The 19,064-nt window shown below is 34.9% G+C and overlaps 1 protein-coding gene across 2 annotated transcripts in view; it reads right to left on the reverse strand.

The window, feature by feature from the left end:
* The window catches only part of HEATR5B (HEAT repeat containing 5B), a 147,087-nt gene that overhangs the window by 72,626 nt on the left and 55,397 nt on the right, over positions 1-19,064 (reverse strand). For both annotated transcript variants that reach the window (XM_007476089.2, XM_001380840.4), the window contains 2 exons: positions 4,340-4,529; positions 2,453-2,622 (listed from right to left, as the gene is read on the reverse strand). In XM_007476089.2, the coding sequence (XP_007476151.2) occupies positions 2,453-2,622; positions 4,340-4,529 (360 nt within the window). The remainder of the gene's footprint in view (positions 1-2,452; positions 2,623-4,339; positions 4,530-19,064) is intronic.

A 19,064-nucleotide genomic window follows, 5' to 3' on the forward strand; every position in this document is an offset into this window, starting at 1 on the left:
CTTAAGAGAATTATCTATTCTTTAGGAAAGTAAATAAGATGTCCTCTTACAAAATTCTTGAGTATATCCGAGGATTAAATTTTTTTCTTTCCTCATACAGACAATAATTTTTTAAGATCAAAACCCTACTTTATTGGAGTTCAGATATGATGTAAAGATAAACCTCATTTTCTAAAACTAAAACATCCTAAAAAAAAAGAATTATACTATAAACTATTTGATAGCATTTGAGAGATCAAATATAATGATTCTTAAGCTTTGTTAGTGAACTATTAAACTTGTGAACAAATAAATGTTCAAAACTATCAATTTACTAAAAGTGAAAACAAAAAAGGAAATGATAGAGTATCAGAAAAATCACCAAGTTAACAATGCTAATTTTAACTACTTCACTATTCTTGGCTACCCATCAATTACTGCTTGTATTACATTGCTTTAAAAAAAAGACCAAACACAAAGAAGCCAAAGAAATGCCCTGTCTGACTAAGCTGTCTTTACATTCCAATTAAAGCTACTTGGCAGACAAGTCATATACTGCATCACTCTGATAAAATGTTAATAACTATAAAAAAAATAGAGGGTGAAAATGGATTTTCCCCAAGAAATCACATCTATAAGCTATTGGAATGTCAATTTAGAAATTGGAACTTTATATCTAATGGGGAAAAATCCAGATAGTCAAAAGGAAATCAAGAGGACAGAGCATGATAAGAAAAAAGATTTGAATATAAGGATGTTTGTAGGGATAATCTCATTAATTCACTCAAGAAATGGGGTTTAATTAGTGTCAATGCAATGTCCCTGAACATTCTGCAGGGATCTAGGAGAAAAAACACTATCCACAAGCAGAGGACAAACTGTGGAAGTAAAAACACCGAGGAAAGGCAACCTGCTTGACTACAGGGGTTGAGGGGATATGACTGAGGAGAGACTCTAAATGAACACTCTAATACAAATACCCACAACATGGAAATGGGTTCGAATCAAGAACACATGTGATACCCAGTGTAATATGCGTTGACTATGGGAGAGGTGGTGGGAGGGGGGGAGGAAAAGAAAATGATCTTTGTTTCCAATGAATAATGTTTGGAAATGACCAAATAAAATAATGTTTAAAAAAAGAAAAAAAGAAATGGGGTTTAAACTTATTCACTGGAATTACTATTACTTAAGCATGTGTAGTTAACAATATACTGTACACTCAACGCATTCAAAATCTTTTCCACTAAAAAGTTGGAATTTTTTAAAAGGCATATAATAATTATGGCTGGCAAATGAGGATGAGAAAACCAAATACTGGTAAAAATGAGTACTATTACTCCTAATACCAGTTTTTTTCAAATAATGTTTAACACATGTCTCTTTGGGTTATTAGCAACAAAAGACAACTGGAACCTCAATAGGCAGAAGTAACATTTTTAGATATCTTTTTTTCCTTTGTGGCACTTTTCAGTTATATAAGTGACAGCTGTGGAAAGAAGACACTAGTTGTAAGCAGACAGGTTAAAAGTACAAAGACAAACTTTTAAATAATTTAAAGTTTAATTTAGAAGTTATCTAAAAAATAATATCCTATAGGACCTTAAGAAGATCCAGTAAAAGTCAATCATGAATTGGGTAACCAAACTACAAAGTCAAAACAAAAAAAAAGGCAATTTATAATCTTTTAGTGATCTTTGACTCTTCATATCTTCTTAATCATTTTTTTTATTCTAATTGGCTACCATCTCCTAATGATTCAATCACCAAAAAAATCTCTTCAGCAATCTCCTCTTCACAGATATGTCCATTACTCTACTTCAGGCCCTCATCACCATTCACCTGCACTGTTTTAAAATCCTAACAGGACTCCTTGTCTCCAGTGTCCCCTCTCTCCAATCCATTCATCACATGGTTTCCAAAATAATCCTCTTAAATCATAGGTTCAGTGGTCAACTAAATTGAAACTACACTGAAAAAAAGAAAAAATGTATAAAATCCAAATCATGTAGAAAATATTAACTAAAATCTTGCCTTAAGAAATAAAATTGAAAATATAACAATTTTTATTACTTTCGTAAAACAAATCTCATGGTCAGTGCTTAGAATGCTTGAGATTCAAATATATAATATGCTCTACCTTTACAATGACAAGATCTACAGATGACATAGTAGACATTAGCTTGTCAAAGAACCAGAAATGTCTTTTACTCTCTATCAAGAAAGAATGTGACATCAATCGGATCCCTCATCCCCATCCCTCAAAGTTTGAGGAAATAGCAGAGTTTGGAAAGGGAAAGGCTTAGTCAAAACAGATTTGGGTTATTAACCAAAACATTTCCTAAAAAACAAAGTGAGTTTAGAAAATGAATGCTGAAGCTGAGCTACAATCATGAAGTCATGAGAAGCAACCATTTTTTCCCTTAATTCTTCAATTCCTAACACAAGTAAATTAAAAATGTCTTATACTTACACAAAGGCTAGGAACCAGACTGGATAGATTGACATGCCGTGGTGCAAACATATGTAGTTGTTGGAGGCAAGATATGGCAGCTGCCTGAACAAGAGAATCTGAGTGGTCTTGTGTGATTGCACAACCAACCAAACAGGAAGAGCGGATTGTTGAGATTGTTGCTCCATTCCCTAATCCCAGGTACAAGAGAAAATTTAAAGAAATGCAATTATTTGATTAGACTTATCACAAAAATTATTAAGAATAATTATATTCTATCATGAAGGGCCTGGCAAACCACTTTACTGGGGATTTCAAATTTTCTTCAAAAGGTAGAAAATGCTTCTGATAAAGTTCTCAGTAATAGTCTTTTTTAAAAAAAAAAATCCCTTACTTTCCATGTTAGAATCAATCCTGTGTACTGGTTCTAAGGCAGAAGGGTGGTAAGGGCTAGGCAAGGGTGGTTAAGTGAACCCATTAACTCCCATCTCTAGGCCTGGCTTTTAGTACACTGAGCCACCTGGTTGCTTCTTTAGTACTAGTCTTTAACTCCTTTACCATCCTATCTGAAAGAATTTAAAGAACACCAAAAGTTGCATAGCCCCCCCCAAAATATACTTATTCATCTTGACCCCAATTTTCAGTTCCCCAATAAATGTTAAAGGGATTGTATATAGCCTGAGTAAAAGATATCATGTTATAAATCAAAAATAAAACTAAGGAGAATATTCAAAGCTAAATTCTAAAGAGTAAATTCATTTAAATCATCTGCTTAACATAAAAAAACCATTTCATAGATGGAAATGGCCTAAGTGGAAAATTATAATTTTATATATTGTTCTGACATAGTTATAAGTGAGAAAGAAAAAGGAAGATAGGGAAATAAGAAAAAGAAGGGGGAGAAAAAGGAAGAAGGAGAAAGAAATAAGAGTGGCAAACTTTTATTATCAAAAACCATTTAGGGGGCAGCTGGGTAGCACAGTGGATTGAGAACCAGTCCTAGAGACGGGAGGTCCTAGGTTCAAATCTGGCTTCAGCCACTTCCCAGCTGTGTGACCCTGGGCAAGTCACTTGACCCCCATTGCCTAGCCCTTACCACTCTTCTGCCTTGGAGCCAATACACAGTATTGACTCCAAGACGGAAGGTAAGGGTTTTTAAAAAAAAAAAAAAACCATTTATTAATTGTTCATGCTAAGTAAATGCTAATTCATTTATGTTTGTCATAATTCTTGTGGTGGATGATCTAAGAATTACTATACTGGTTCAGATATTTTCCTAAATCCTACCAATCTGTATCATATAAACTTTCAAAAAATATTTAATCATATTTTTTATTGCATGTTTGTATTTTTCTTTCAAAGAACTGTTATTTTATTATTAATAATAGTTCCACTATATTAGTACTTTAAGGTCTATAAACCACTTTCATTTGATCTTTACAACAATCCTGTGAAGTAGGTACTATTGTTAGCCTCATTTTACAAATGAAGAAACTAAGACTGAGAGCAGCTAAGTAACTTGCCCTGGGTCACACATAGCTATGGTCTATATAAGAACCAATAACTTTGTTTTCCAGGTGAAAAAAACTGAGGTTGTGGCAAAATGATTTATTTGTCCAAGATTAAACATTTTCCAACAACCAGAATTCTCTCCATGAGCAAAATGAAAATATTTGAAAACATAAGGAAGAGCTTAAGATTTAAAATTAAGATTTAAGATAAATCTTAAGATTTAAATGAGGTTCATTTTACATTTAGAGTTAATTTACATTCAAAATAAGATGCTGTGTATTTCTAGTATTCTATAAAATGGAGTTGTGAAATCTCAAATTTATATGATGTTGAGAAGAAAAATTCTGAAAGAGGGGTTTACTTTTTCATTAACATCAAAGTTTGAAATGCACTTACCCTGCAGTTCAGGTCCAACAGTGGTTATTATAGCACCTAAACATCGACCCAAACATTGATGAACTTCTGTATGGGATGGTGGAACTGTCAACAACAATGTGAGAACTAGGGACAAAGTTGGTTCGACATAACCACGATACATTGGTCCACTAGAATCTACTATCAAAGCAAGTGAATGAAGAGACCAGGTCTGAAATCAGAGGAAAACAAACTCTATTGGGAATAGCACAAGATATTTTAAGTTGATTTCTTACTATCCATCTCTCATATTATAGAAGTTTCTATTCTTTAAAAAAATTTTTTTAATTATATGTTTTACCACCACCCCCCCCAAAACTCAAAATATTTAAATGAACAAATTCATAAAAAAATATATGTGAAACCAAAAACCCTACATTGTTTATAATTTGCTTAAAATATGTAAATTATATTTGTATGCTAATATAAATACCCTCGGTTTTTGAGTTCCTTTTGGATTTGTTTTACTTGGGTACCTTTTTCTCATGATTTTGTGGCTATTTTTAAAATGTAATCATGGTATTTATAATTCTTATTCTCTTTTTTCTATTTTCATTTCTTCACATATTTCCCTTATTTTCTTATATCTCCAATATTTTTCATTTCTAGTAGCATAATACAATCCATTACATTCAAACATCACAATCTATTCACTCATTTCTCTCATTCATTGTATTTTGTTATTTCCAGTTATTTTTCCATAATAAAGGTTCCATGAATATTTTCATACATACCCAGCATCTTACCCTCTCAATAATGCCCTTAGAGCCTAACGCTAGAAATGGGATTTCTAGGTCAATAAGCATAAACAGTTTTACAACTCTTAATGTATATTTCCATCGTTTTCTTTTAAAAAATCATTTCATAAAAGACCTATACAAAAATATTTGTAGCCATGCTCTTTGTGGTGACAAAAAATTGGAAAATGAGGGGATGCCCTTCAATTGGGGAACGGCTGAACAAATTATGGTATCTGTTGGTGATGGAATACTATTATGCTCAAAGGAAAAATAAACTGGAGGAATTCCATGTGAACTGGAATGACCTCCAGGAATTGATGCAGAGTGAAAGAAGCAGAACCAGGAGAACATTAACACAGAGATGGATATACTGTGGCACAATCAAATGTTAAGTAATGGACTTCTCTTCTAGCAGCAATGCAATGATCCAGGACAATTCTGAGGGACTTAAGAAAAAGAACAATATTCATATCCAGAGAAAGAACTGTGGAAGTAGAAACATAGAAGAAAAGCAACTACTGGATCACATGTTTGATGGGGATATGACTGGGGATATAGACTCCAAATGATCACTCTAGTGCAAATATTAATAATATGGAAATAGGTCTTGAACAATGACACATGTAAATCGCAGTGGAATTGCTCATTGGCTATGGGAGGAGATTGGGAGGAGGGAAAGAACATGAATCATGGAACCATGAAAAATATTGATTAATTAAATAAAAATTTTCAAATTAAAAAAAAAAACATTGTTTCTACATGTTCCTATTAGCATTTTAATCTGATCACTTTAGTCTATTTGATTCTCAATTAATATATATTACCAGGACCATATTTTGCAAGATTGATTCTTTTTTTTTAAAATATATTTTATTTGATCATTTCCAAGCATTATTCGTTAAAGACATAGATCATTTTCTTTTCCTCCCCCCCACCCCCCATAGCCGACGCGTAAGTCCACTGGGCATTAGATGTTTTCTTGATTTGAACCCATTGCTTTGTTGATAGTATTTGCATTAGAGTGTTCATTTAGAGTCTATCCTCTGTCATGTCCCCTCAACCTCTGTATTCAGGCAGTTGCTTTTTCTCGGTGTTTCCACTCCCATAGTTTATCCTTTGCTTATGAATGGTGTTTTTTTCTCCTGGATCCCTGCAAGTTGTTCAGGGACATTACACCGCCACTAATGGAGAAGTCCATTACGTTCGATTATACCACAGTGTATTAGTCTCTGTATACAATGTTCTCCTGGTTCTGCTCCTCTCGCTCTGCATCACTTCCTGGAGGTTGTTCCAGTCTCCATGGAACTCCTCCACTTTATTATTCTTTTTAGCACAATAGTATTCCATCACCAACATATACCACAGTTTGTTCAGCCATTCCCCAATTGATGGGCATCCCCTCCTTTTCCAGTTTTGGGCCATCACAAAGAGCGCAGCTATGAATATTTTTGTACAAGTCTTTGTGTCCACTATCTCTTTGGGGTACAGACCCAGCAGTGCTATGGCTGGGTCAAAGGGTAGATATTCTTTTGTCGCCCTTTGGGCATAGTTCCAAATTGCCCTCCAGAATGGTTGGATCAGTTCACAGCTCCACCAGCAATGAATTAATGTCCCTACTTTGCCACATCCACTCCAGCATTCATTACTTTCCTTTGCTGTTATGTTAGCCAATCTGCTAGGTGTGAGGTGATACCTCGGAGTTGTTTTGATTTGCATCTCTCTGATTATAAGAGATGTAGAACACTTCTTCATGTGCTTGTTAATAGTTTTGATTTCTTTATCTGAGAACTGCCTATCCATTTCCCTTGCCCATTTATCAATTGGAGAATGGATTGATTTTTTGTACAATTGATTTAGCTCATTATAAATATGAGTAATTAAACCTTTGTCAGAGGTTTCTATGAAGATTTTTTCCCAATTTGTTGTTTCCCTTCTGATTTTAGTTATATTGGTTTTGTTTGTACAAAAGCTTTTTAGTTTGATGTAGTCAAAATTATTTATTTTACATTTTGTGATTCTTTCTATATCTTGCTTGGTTTTAAAGCCTTTCCCCTCCCAAAGGTCTGACATGTATACTATTCTGTGTTTACCCAATTTACTTATGGTTTCCTTCTTTATGTTTAAGTCACTCACCCATTTTGAATTTATCTTGGTGTAGGGTGTGAGGTGTTGATCTATTCCTAGTCTCTCCCACACTGTCTTCCAATTTTCCCAGCAGTTTTTATCGAATAGTGGATTTTTGTCCCAAAAGCTGGGATCTTTGGGTTTATCGTATACTGTCTTGCTGAGGTCGCTTTCCCCCAGTCTATTCCACTGATCTTCCTTTCTGTTTCTTAGCCAGTACCAAATTGTTTTGATGACTGCTGCTTTGTAATATAGTTTTAGGTCAGGGACTGCAAGGCCCCCATCATATGTGTTTTTTTTTCATTATTTCCCTGGATATCCTTGATCTTTTGTTCTTCCAAATGAACTTTGTTATGTTTTTTTCTAAATCAGTGAAGAAGTATTTTGGTAGTTCAATGGGTATGGCACTAAATAGATAAATAAGTTTGGGTAGGATGGTCATTTTTATTATATTGGCTCGTCCTATCCATGAGCAGTTAATGTTTTTCCATTTGTTCAAGTCTAGTTTTAGTTGTGTGGCGAGTGTTTTGTAGTTGTGTTCATGCAAGATTGATTCTTAAGCAACAGATACAATCTATTGCAAAGGCCATATTCTTTCCAAAACAAGTCTTTCTGGCTTGGTCATACCCTGTGGAACTTTTGTTCCAATGCTACAACCTCTCAGAAATGCAGAATTTCCTCTACTGAATGATGAATGTTACAGTAAGACTTTTGTTTATGCTGTCCGACCAGAAACTACATCTGGATTTTGTGTAGCCTCAAGATTAGATCTACTACTAATTTAATGCAGGTTTGTAGGAGCTCTCCAGATATCTCTTATTCAACTTGTCTAAGGTTTTATGCATCTCCTTAACATCTTTCTTATTTATTTTTTGTTAGATTTATCTAATCCTGAGAGGGGAAAATTAAAGTCTTCTGCTATTATTATTTTGTTATTCCTTACCAATTGTTTCTCACTTGTCTTTCCTTTAAAAATCTGATAAGCCTGTATTCTTAAAGGCTATGCCAACATAGAATAAGTTTTAGCAGGTTTTTACCAAAATACAAAGGCTTCAAGCATTGGTCAGTAATAGACTGGATTTCTATTGTCTAAATACCAACCTAGAGAAGTTTATCACCAAGTTGAGTAAGGGTTGATAAAATTTTTGGCCACAGAAACTCAGAGACCAACTACTATATTATAACTAAGTTGTGATCTAGATAAGTAGAGAATATACCACCACTGATTAAACTTTGGGATGTTTAATCAAATCTTGGTACTTGATGGTTCCAAAACTTGTGAAATTTGGTACTTGATGCATTTTGACAACATAAAATTGTTGTGGTATTTGACATTTATTTGGCACTCAATGTGCTTGCTAGAATTTGCTGGTTTGCAAAACTTTGGGGTCGCATATTAGTTGAGGAGCATAAAAAACAGCTCAACACTGAGGAATTCCTTCAAAGGGAGCAGCACCAGCTAGTGGCAGGGGAATTTTCTTCAAATGAGGAAAAAGCAAAGAGGATGTTCCTACTTCATTAATCAAGGAACTTTGTGCAAAATGGGTGGAAGTGCAAAACTTTGTTGGAAAATATTACCCTGATAAAGTTTTAACAAAGAATTGTAAACTTGTTAAATTATCAGACCATTTCCCATTTTAGAGGAATTTTGAAACAGACAAAAACAAACATCATTGGATAGATTTCTTGCGAAGCTAATACCAGTGAATCTCAAGTAGGATTCAGTAGCATTAAGGGATAGAAAAGTCATAGAGAAAGCTCCAGAAGGGCAATTGCCTTCAGATATCCCTTCAGATATCATGGAAGGAGACTTCTCTTCCAGACGATGATATTTCTCCTCCCCACCATCCCCTTCGGCCATGAACTCCTCTCAATACATACCGTTAAAATTATCTTATTTAATTCAATTAAATGTTAAATTTGTGTCTATGTATTATTATTTATTTGGTAAAATACTATTCCATTAATGTATATTATAAAATACATTATAAAATCTGGAGTTTATGGGTGTCTGAAATGTATTAATTAAATTTACATTATTCCTTATGGAAAAAATTCATTTGGTACTTGACTTTTTTTGGTATTTGGCCTGCCTTATGGAACAAATTAATGATGAGTATTAAAGTATCACCTACTACTTTGTAAAATAAATAAATAATAACCAACATTTATGTAATCTGTATTATGTACCATACACTGTCATAATAAGGGTTTTACAATTATTATCTCATTTGATCCTTATGACAACCCTGAGAGTAGGTACTATTATTATCTCCATTTTACAAATAAAAAAAGAAAATAAAAATGACCTCACCAGGGTCACAAAGTTAATGAGTATATGAGGCAATATTTGAATGGGAATCTGCCTGAAACATCATCCTGAACTTTAAGTGACTTTCAAATGTATTCTTTAAACATATTATGCAAAAGACAATGTTCTATTTTATAACAATATACAAAATAATATACTTTATAAAACAACTGTTACAGTTTCTCTGGAGAAAGAGTCCTAGAACAAAATTTTTAATTCTATAGATTGCCTTTTGTTTGGGGAATGTGGGGGAACTCTGTAATCTAGGCATTTTAATTTAGTTCCATTCAAAAATATTTATAAAGCAAACATTAGGTATAAGAAACTCAAAAAATAAAAACTATTACAAATATATTGTCTTTTCTGCAGTAATACTCTTACTCTCTTCTAAACTGAAAGAATTTTCTGAAACAAAAATTTTATACTTTTTATTTTCAGTTTGTATAAAGTTTCTGAAAATGTTTACCACCGAAAAGAGAACATATCCATGTACAAAGTAGAATACAAAATGACAAATGAAACCCTGTATTTCTATAATATATAGCTTGTTTTTTTTAAAAAATCATAATAAATTAATCATGTTACTTTCAAAATTGTTTTGTTTATTTATATTTCCTTCTGAACATCTTTCTGTTGTCTTTTGTGCATTTAAAAAAATGCTTCAATGACTTTTCTAAAGCAACTCTCATGAAATTTTCTTGCCCCCACCATGTCTTCAAATAAAAAATTAACCACAAACTTTGTAACAAATAAGCTTAATCAAGTAAAACAAGTCCACATATGTTCCATGTCCAAAAGCTCACCTTATTCTGCCTTTTGAGTCCTACACACCTCTGTCACTTAATTATTAATCCTCTGGACTTTGCTCAGTATTCTTAAGGCTTCTTTATGGTGTTATTGTTACTTTACAAATTATTTCTACTAAAATAAAGTTTCGCACTGAGATGCTCATAACATGACTTTCATGAGTGACTTGGAAAAAGTTAAATACAGCAAATGTTGTTTGCCTGGAATTTGGGGTTAGTGATAACACTAAAAACATCTCCAAAGTAAAATTACAAAAATATTAGAATTTCTAAATTGAGGGGAACAGCAAAGACCATTCAGTCCCAGATTAAAATCTAAAAGAATTCCTCTACAACATACCTGACAAATAGTTGTTTGGTCTTTGTTTTGCTTACAAGAGAGAATATGCTACCTCATGAAGCACAACTCCACCACTACCTCTGTCACATTTCTAGATAGTTTTAATAAATACAAAACTTTTCCTTATATCAAAAGTCTAAATTTGCCTCTTCACAATTTTCATACATTATTTTACAGCAGTCATAGTTATACCATGGTAGATATAGAAATAAAAAAGATCTTTGCTAAGAAAACTATAACTCCAAAGCCCCAGTCATGAAGCAGAGGTGATTCTAGGTACATTGAGTCATAGCATTTGGAGCTATAAGTCCCAAATCAGGAAAACTGTGTAACAGTTTTTATATGAAATACTTATTAAGAAAGATGAACAAGAAATTTTATGTAGAATTTAACAAGATGTTTCAAAAAAATTATCATATACTTAATTCACAGAGGAGAAATTTAGAAAGTATAGCTGGTAGGCGGTAGAAGGAAGTAACAGAGTAAGGGATTTCCCGAACCCAACTCCTCTAAACAAATCTAATAAATATATGTTTTTTATATCATCAGTGTATCAGTCCAGCCCATATGTATAATTAAGAGGCAAGGATTGTGTGTGGGCACATGGCCATTCTGCGCATGGCAATAAACTCTGTTCCCAGCATGGCTAAGGTTAGGGCACGAAACCTTGCTTCCCTTTGTCTTACTCACCTGAGGATAAAAACTCCACCTTCACCTTGTTGTAATTTGCAATTATCCAATGGCAATACACTATGTAACTCATCAATATGTATTGAGTACATTTGCGTATCAAAAAGATTAAATAGGGAGCAGTGGCCATCTCTCTCTCCCTCTCTCTCTCTCTCTCTCTCTCTCTCTCTCTCTCTCTCTCTCTCTCTCTCTCTCTCTCTCAGAGGATCTCACAGGATTGCTGAGCACTGTCTTTCCACCTTTCTCTCTCCTCTCTATCTCTACCTGAAACCTGGCCTTCGGCCAGGTGTCTCTTTCTTTTCCAATGCTAATACCTAGCATTCTCTAATTCTTCCTATCATTCTCTATTCATTCTCTTAGCTGAGCTATATCATCCTCTGACCAGTGTAGTGTTAAATTGGGGTCTTTGGACGGGAAATAGCCTTCCAGTGATGTCCATTGATCGGAGCTTGGCTGCGGCTCCAAGATATTATTAATAACTGATCTCTGACTCATTTTTGACATCTTGAACTTGGCTCCCTCACGCCCTTCGCAGCATCCAGAACTTCTATCCTTTTTCTATCTTCCTACAATGGGGCTTACTGCGGGTTCGGAAAGCCTCAATCAGGATTTAGTCTGATATACATACATACATACATACATATATATGTATCATCAGGATTTAGTCTGACATCAGACTAAATCCTGATTAGCAAAACCAATTAAAAAAGTACAGTGATTCATATTTTTAGTAGAGGTTAGCACAGATGTCTGAGGACACTGAGGACAGGGCAGAGTGTGGAAGATGCCATGTGTGGAGCACACCAACAGGCAAAAAAGGGTATGAACCAGGGTAAGAATGAATTCTCAGACTCATTCTGATTTGCCCAAAGGCTCACACTAGGACACCATTATAGGGTAGTGTGAAATTGAGATTAACTCCATCCTACTTATTCTTTAGAATTTTAACCACCAGGAATGTATATACACCCATACTAAAGGATTAAGTGTGGGGGAGGAAGGTCCATAGCAAGTGACAAATCAGAAACAACTGACTGCCTCCAGGTCAGGCCAAAGCCAAGTTTAAGCCACCACTGGTACACATAAGACACAGGAAGTGACTCAAAGAACTGCCTAGAAATTTCGTGGTCTCTTCCTGTGAGGGGGTCTTCACCGTGGAACTTGACCATGGAGGAACTCGGCTTGAGATCTCAGACTGCTTCCCTTTAGACTGTCATATGGCGAGTGAAAAGGTTGACTCCCTTTCCTTGGCTTTTCTGGTGACCTCTGGAGAGGCCCCTCATCTTGGAGAAGGCTTCAGTGGCTGGAAGCCTTGCTAAATTTAATCCTTTGGGTCCCCCCTTGCTGGGGCCTCTGAATTCCTAACTGGCTCAGATCAGGCAGGAGCAAATATCTCTTTCTCTCTTTTCTCTCTCATTTCCCTAATTCCTTCTCTCTACTTGTAAATAAACTACCACAAAAGCCATTCTGACTTGAGTAACTTATTGGGATTCAGGAATTAAATCCCTTGTGACCAACACTCAAAAATATTCAGGCCAACCATAATTTTTACCCCTTACAGTCGGTATATACTGGCAGCTTGGTTGTTCATTACACAGTTCCAATTCACAGATCCAAGGTGGAGACTGAAAAGGTGACCTTCACTTCCCTACCTCTCTCTCTCTTCCCCCTGCTCTTTCCATAGTGATCTCAGGAACCAGGCAGTATTATCAGAGGAGCAAAGTCAGAAACAAGCAGGAGTGATTTGACTCAAATCACATTTACAAACCAAGGCTTTAGTTCCAGCTTCTAGCAGAATAAGCAATGAGGAATCCCAGACTCAAGGGGAGTCAGTAATTCTGTAACTCTGAACCAGTAGAGTTTGTCAACTAGCTGATAACAGTTGTGTCTAAGCCCGTGATGGCAAACCCTATGACACGCATGTCAGCACTGACATACATAGCCATTTTCTATGACACGCAGCCCCATGCGGGCTCAGCACTCCATGAGTCACCCAGGGAGCCGCAAGCCCACAGCCATGGCTGTGGCCATGCCCCAGCCTGGTGGGGGTTGGGGGTATAGAGCAATAGGCAGGGAGCCCCAGCAGCCCACAGGGTGGGCCAGGGCTTGGAGGAGTTGCAGGAGCTTAAGGAGTAAGTCAAAACCAACAAAAGAAACAGATTGACAAATGAAGTTAGTAGTGCTTGCTTGGGCTTGAAGTGTACAAAATACCAACCTTCAATTGAAGATTTAGCCAATGAAATTCAGCAACAAAAAAGTCACTAATAGGCAGGTTAAAGAATTCCCTCTTCCCCTCACTTATCTTAGTTCATGGCACCCCACACAAGTTAAATAATATCAAAACCAACAAAAGAAATCCACTGACATATGAACAAAGAAGACAATAAGTAGTTAATTTAAATAATTAGTTTTTGGTTTATTAAATACAGTTACATATTACAATTATACATTTTTGTTACTTAAACTATAAATATCATGAAATTATGGGGTTTCCTTCTTGAAGTGACACACCATCTGAGTTATGCTCGTTTTTTTGGCGAATTTTGACACACCAACCTCAAAAGATTGCCCATCACTGGTCTAAGCAGTGTTGTTAACTATTGTTAACTAGACCCAACTCAGGTCAAGAATTTGTAGAGCTCAGACCAGGGGGCAGCAATCAGACTTTGTCATAAATAAGATCACTTTGAGAGCACTGAAAGCTTACACATCCTGAGCTTGAGCAGTCCCTGAGATCCTAAAACAACTTTTACAATAGTCAAGAAAACAACAAAAGAGCCAGCCTACACCTTCTATACAGGAGTGTTTAGTCTTAGAAGTCCAAAGTCAGGAAGTGGGTTGTAAAAATGAGCAAACAAAAAAAGACTACCATAAAAAATATATTATGGTGACAAAGAAACTTAAGAAACAAACCCAGAAGAAAAGAATGACTTAAAAACATCTACAAGCAAAGCTTAAGTCAATCAATCAGCATTTACTAAGTTCCTATTATGTTGTCAGGCACTATAGTAAGCATGAGGGAAACAAAAAGAGGCAAAAGACAGTCCCTGCCATCAGAAATTCACAATAGAGGGAATTACATGGGCATTGTACCCCCAGAAACTCAGGCAAACTATTATCAGGGAAATTCCTTTGTTCCCTTATATCCTCCTGACTCCTAACCTAAAACATCTAATGACCCCTATAGGACCCTGACATGATTGTCCTCTTTGATCCTCCTTTAGATTTAAGATGGAACAGAGAAGAGGAAGGGTTGGGAGAGAAAGGGGAAGGAAGTTGGTTATGAAGGAATTTGAACACCAAACACATAATTTTATTTTTGATCCTGGGGGAGATAGGTAGGAAAGTGGCATGGCTGGGCTTTACTTTAAGAAAATCACTTTGAGCAGAGTCAAGATGATGAAGCAGAAGCAGGGAAAATTCGAACTACTTGAATCCTCTCCAACCAAACTTAAAGTAATGCTTCAAAATGAATATTGGAGTGAAAAAATCAACAATGGGATGGAGTGAAGCAACTTTCTTGCAGAAAGCAACTTGAAAGGTACTCAGAAAGAGTATGGTTCACTGGAATGAGAGGAGAGAGCAATCAACAGCAAATTCCAGCCCCGCCCCTTGCCCCCAGTTCTTTTCCCCCACCCAGCCCCATCTACTCTTCTAGGTTCTAAATCTGAGACCCTGCCTAAGCCAACAGCAATGCAACCCCATGCCCACTCCTTAAGTTCCAAGTCTATAGTGAGGCCCCAAGTACCTAGCAAGGGTTAGTTTGCATTTTAAAATGGCTCTGAGCCCCTGGAGACTACATCTCCTAGGACCCTCTACCCCAGCTTCCTCAGACACATCCCACTTCCTTTGTGGGAGGTATCTGAGAAGATATAAAAAGAAGGGAGTTTTGGCACCTTTTCCAGAGAAGAACCTTGCCCCAGTCCCTGCATGCCTCTGAGAGGTCTAATTTTCTGTAGCCTTCCAAAACCTTTATTTTCCTGGCCCAATAAACTAACTGGCTGTCCTTACAGTCTGGCTTCATTCATTTTAAAACTACCCCTAGCATAATTATAGACAGAAGGAAAAGCCTGGTCAATTTCACTATCAGGGCTACCAAGCAGGAAGGGACCCCTGGCTACCTTCCCTTCCTTTCCCTACATTTTCCCCTACTTTACCATCAACAGTAGTCTCTGGTATTCCTGGCTGATGCAAGCCAAGAAGGAGGCTAGCCTCTGAGCCCCTGCCCAAGCCTAAACCAAGGTCCCAAATCCCAGAACAAGGCAGTCAGCAAGACTAGCAGGTATCAGCCCAAGGGGAGACCCAGAGCCCTCACCTAAGCACTGTGTCAAGGAAGCTGATCCCCTCCCCCTTCCTGAGTAACTTTACCTGTCTATCAAACATTCCTGACATACCACAGTTGCCCCAGGGTGCCATCAGTGTAAGTTCTTTATTTCAATAAAAGTTAAGGTTTGGGGCAGGACATGGGGAGAGGAACAAGAAGACCAGGAGGGAACCAGGAGGAGAAAAGACAGAGCAAGAGGTAAGGGGGATCAAAGGAATAAACTGGCAGGCTAAGCCAGGTTACTTAGGAATGATTGTCTACCCTTCCTAATAAACTTTATAAAATATATCCCTCTGGGTAGAAGAAATATTATTTTTTAATTATTACAGCACACAATGAGGTCCTGAATTGCTTGAGCACACATTTATACCAATAAAAAGAAGGTGATAGGGGAAATAGATGACCTTGGAAACTTTACTCTCATCTAAACTCATCAAAGAGAGAAGAAAAAAATACACAGTTGAGTACAAAAAGTATATTTAATTCAACAAGGAAATAGAAGAAAAAGGGAAGAAGAAGGTACTGAAGAGGACTGATTAAGGGACAGATTAGTTCTTAAAAAAAACTGTAAGGATATATACAATATTTATAGCTCATTTTGAAGTAGTAAAATGAGAGACTCTGAAGGAATGTTCATAAATTGGGGGATGGTTACACAAGTTGTGGTACATAAATTGAAAGAATACTAGTATGCTATAAAAATTGGTGATGGGGTTGGTTTCAGAGAAAACTGGAAAGGCTTTCCATTTCCTATCTGACTTAGTCTTTTGATCTTCTCCATTATGCCCCTACTCTCAGGTATCCCAGCCTCTGCTTTTCAGCTTCCTTTTGGGTTCTGTGTCCCCCAGTAGACTGTGAAATCCTTGAAAGCAGATACTGGCTTATTATCTGTTTGTCCTTGAGAATGTTACTTAACACATCTGATCCTAAGACACCTCATCTTTAAATGATCTGGGTGAAATAGATGACCTCTCAGGCCCCCTCCAACTCTAAATCTGATGATGATAGCAGGAATACAAAATCCCATTGACTTGTATGTTGATTATTAAAAACCAATTGATAGAAAAGTGAAACAATTTTAAATAATCTGTCTCTCCATATTTTCAGACATTTAAGATGTTTTGTTAAATAAAACACCTAAAATACTCAGATTATAAAAATCAAGCAAGACTTATGAAACAAGGAAGCATATATTCACCAGAGCTCCCTGCCACCATCAGAGAGGATACCGTGTGAAAAATTTAAATGGAAGTGATTCTCTAGGGTTATTTAAATGAACTTTTAAAAAACTACATTAAACTGATTGCAGCATATGACACCTTCAAAAAATTATCATGAATTAAGGAATTAAAATATCACAAAAATGTAAAAAGGAAAAACATTAAATGCAACATTTATTGACCATAACATACTACGAATTATATTCAATAAAAGGTCTTGAAAGCAAAGAACCAACTGGAAATTAAATCACATAATCCTAAATAATGAGTGGATCAAATAAAAAATTTCAGAAACTATCAATAATTAATAATGAAACAACATAGGAAAATTTGGGATTTGGACAAATTAATACTTAAGAGAAATTTATATCCCTAAATATCTTCAACAATAAAAGAAAGATCCAGATTAATAAATTGGGCACACAACTAAAAAAATATAAAATCAACAAATTAAAAATTTCCAATTAAACTAAAAAAAAAAAGAAATCCTGGAAATCAAAGCAGAGACCAATACAATAAAAATTTTAAAAACCATTGAACTAATAAATAAAATGAGGAACTAGTTTAAGGAAAAAATCATTAGCTAATTTGGTTTTTAAAAAGAAAAGAAAATCAAATGACCAATATCAAAAATGAAAAGGATAAATTCATAACCAATGAAGAAAAAATAAAGCAATTATTAGGAGCTATTTTGTCCAATCATATGCCAATAAAACTGATAGCTTAAATGAAATGGATAAATATTTAATAAAACAAAAATTGTTCAAGTTAACATAACAGTTAATAAAATACTTAATCTTTTCACAGAAAAAGAAGTTTGCCAAGCTCTAAATAAACCTCCCCTTCCCCCAAAAAAAGCCCACTAGGGACAGAATTTATAAGTAAATTCTACCAAATGTTTGCAGACCAGTTAATTATTCTTCAACAGTATAAATTCTTTAAAAAATAATTAAAGAAGGTATTCTACAAAATTCCTTCTATGACACAAATATGGTTTTGATAGCTAAATCAAAAAGAGTAAAGTCAGAGAGAAAATTATAGCTCAATTTCCCTGCTGAATATTGATAGAAAAAATTAAATAAAATATAAGCAAAGTGACTATAGCTATATATACAAAAGATAATACATTATGATGAGATCAGATTTATACCAGGAACACAAGTTCAATATTAGGAAGTTACAAATATTATTTCCCTATTAAGAAAAACAATAAACATCATATAATTATTTAAATAGATGCAGGAAACAGCTTTTGAGTAAATACAATACCTATCCCTGTTGAAAAAACACACTAGAAAGTATAGAATAAATAGAGCTTTCCTTAAAATAATAAATATTTATCTAAAACGAATAGAAAGCATTATCTATAATGGGGATAAGCTAAAAAGTCTATTCAATAAGATCAAGAGTAAATAAAAAATGTCAGTTATCATTATTATACAATATTGTATTGGAAATGTTAGCTATAACAATAAGACAAGAAAAAGAAATTAAAAGAATAAACAAAGGAAAAGAATAAGCAAAACTTTCATTTTTTGTATATGATGGGATGTTTTACTTGGAGAACTCTTGAAAGTTAACTAAATAACTACAAACAGTATAGAATATAGAACTACCTACCAAGAGAAACAAGAGAACTATAAAAAACAATTATAAAACATTGTTCCAAAAAAAATTTTTTTAAAGACATCCAGATAAATGGAGAAATATTCATTGCTCATGGGTAGGTCAAACCAATATAATAAAAATAATAATAACTATATAAATTAATTTAGCTATTTAGTGCCATACCAATCAAACTACCAAAAGATTAAATTATACAGCTAAAAAGATAGTAACAAAATTCAGATGGAAGAACAAAAGGTAAAGAATATCAAGGAAATCAATTTAAAAAAAAAGACCTGGTAGTATCAGATCTAAAACTATACTAGAAAACTATAAGCATCAAAACAATTTGTTACTGGAAAGGAAATGGAGAAATTGATTGATAGAACAGGTAAGTTACACAATATATGGAAGTAAATTAACACAGTAACCTAAATATTTGATAAACCTAAACATCCCAGCTATTGGGACAAGAACTCATTCATCTATTTGCAAAACTGGAAAGTAGTCTGACTGAAATCAGCAGCTCATGTTATATGCCAAGATA

Source organism: Monodelphis domestica, chromosome 1 (assembly GCF_027887165.1).
Source record: "Monodelphis domestica isolate mMonDom1 chromosome 1, mMonDom1.pri, whole genome shotgun sequence".
Taxonomy (NCBI): domain Eukaryota; kingdom Metazoa; phylum Chordata; class Mammalia; order Didelphimorphia; family Didelphidae; genus Monodelphis; species Monodelphis domestica.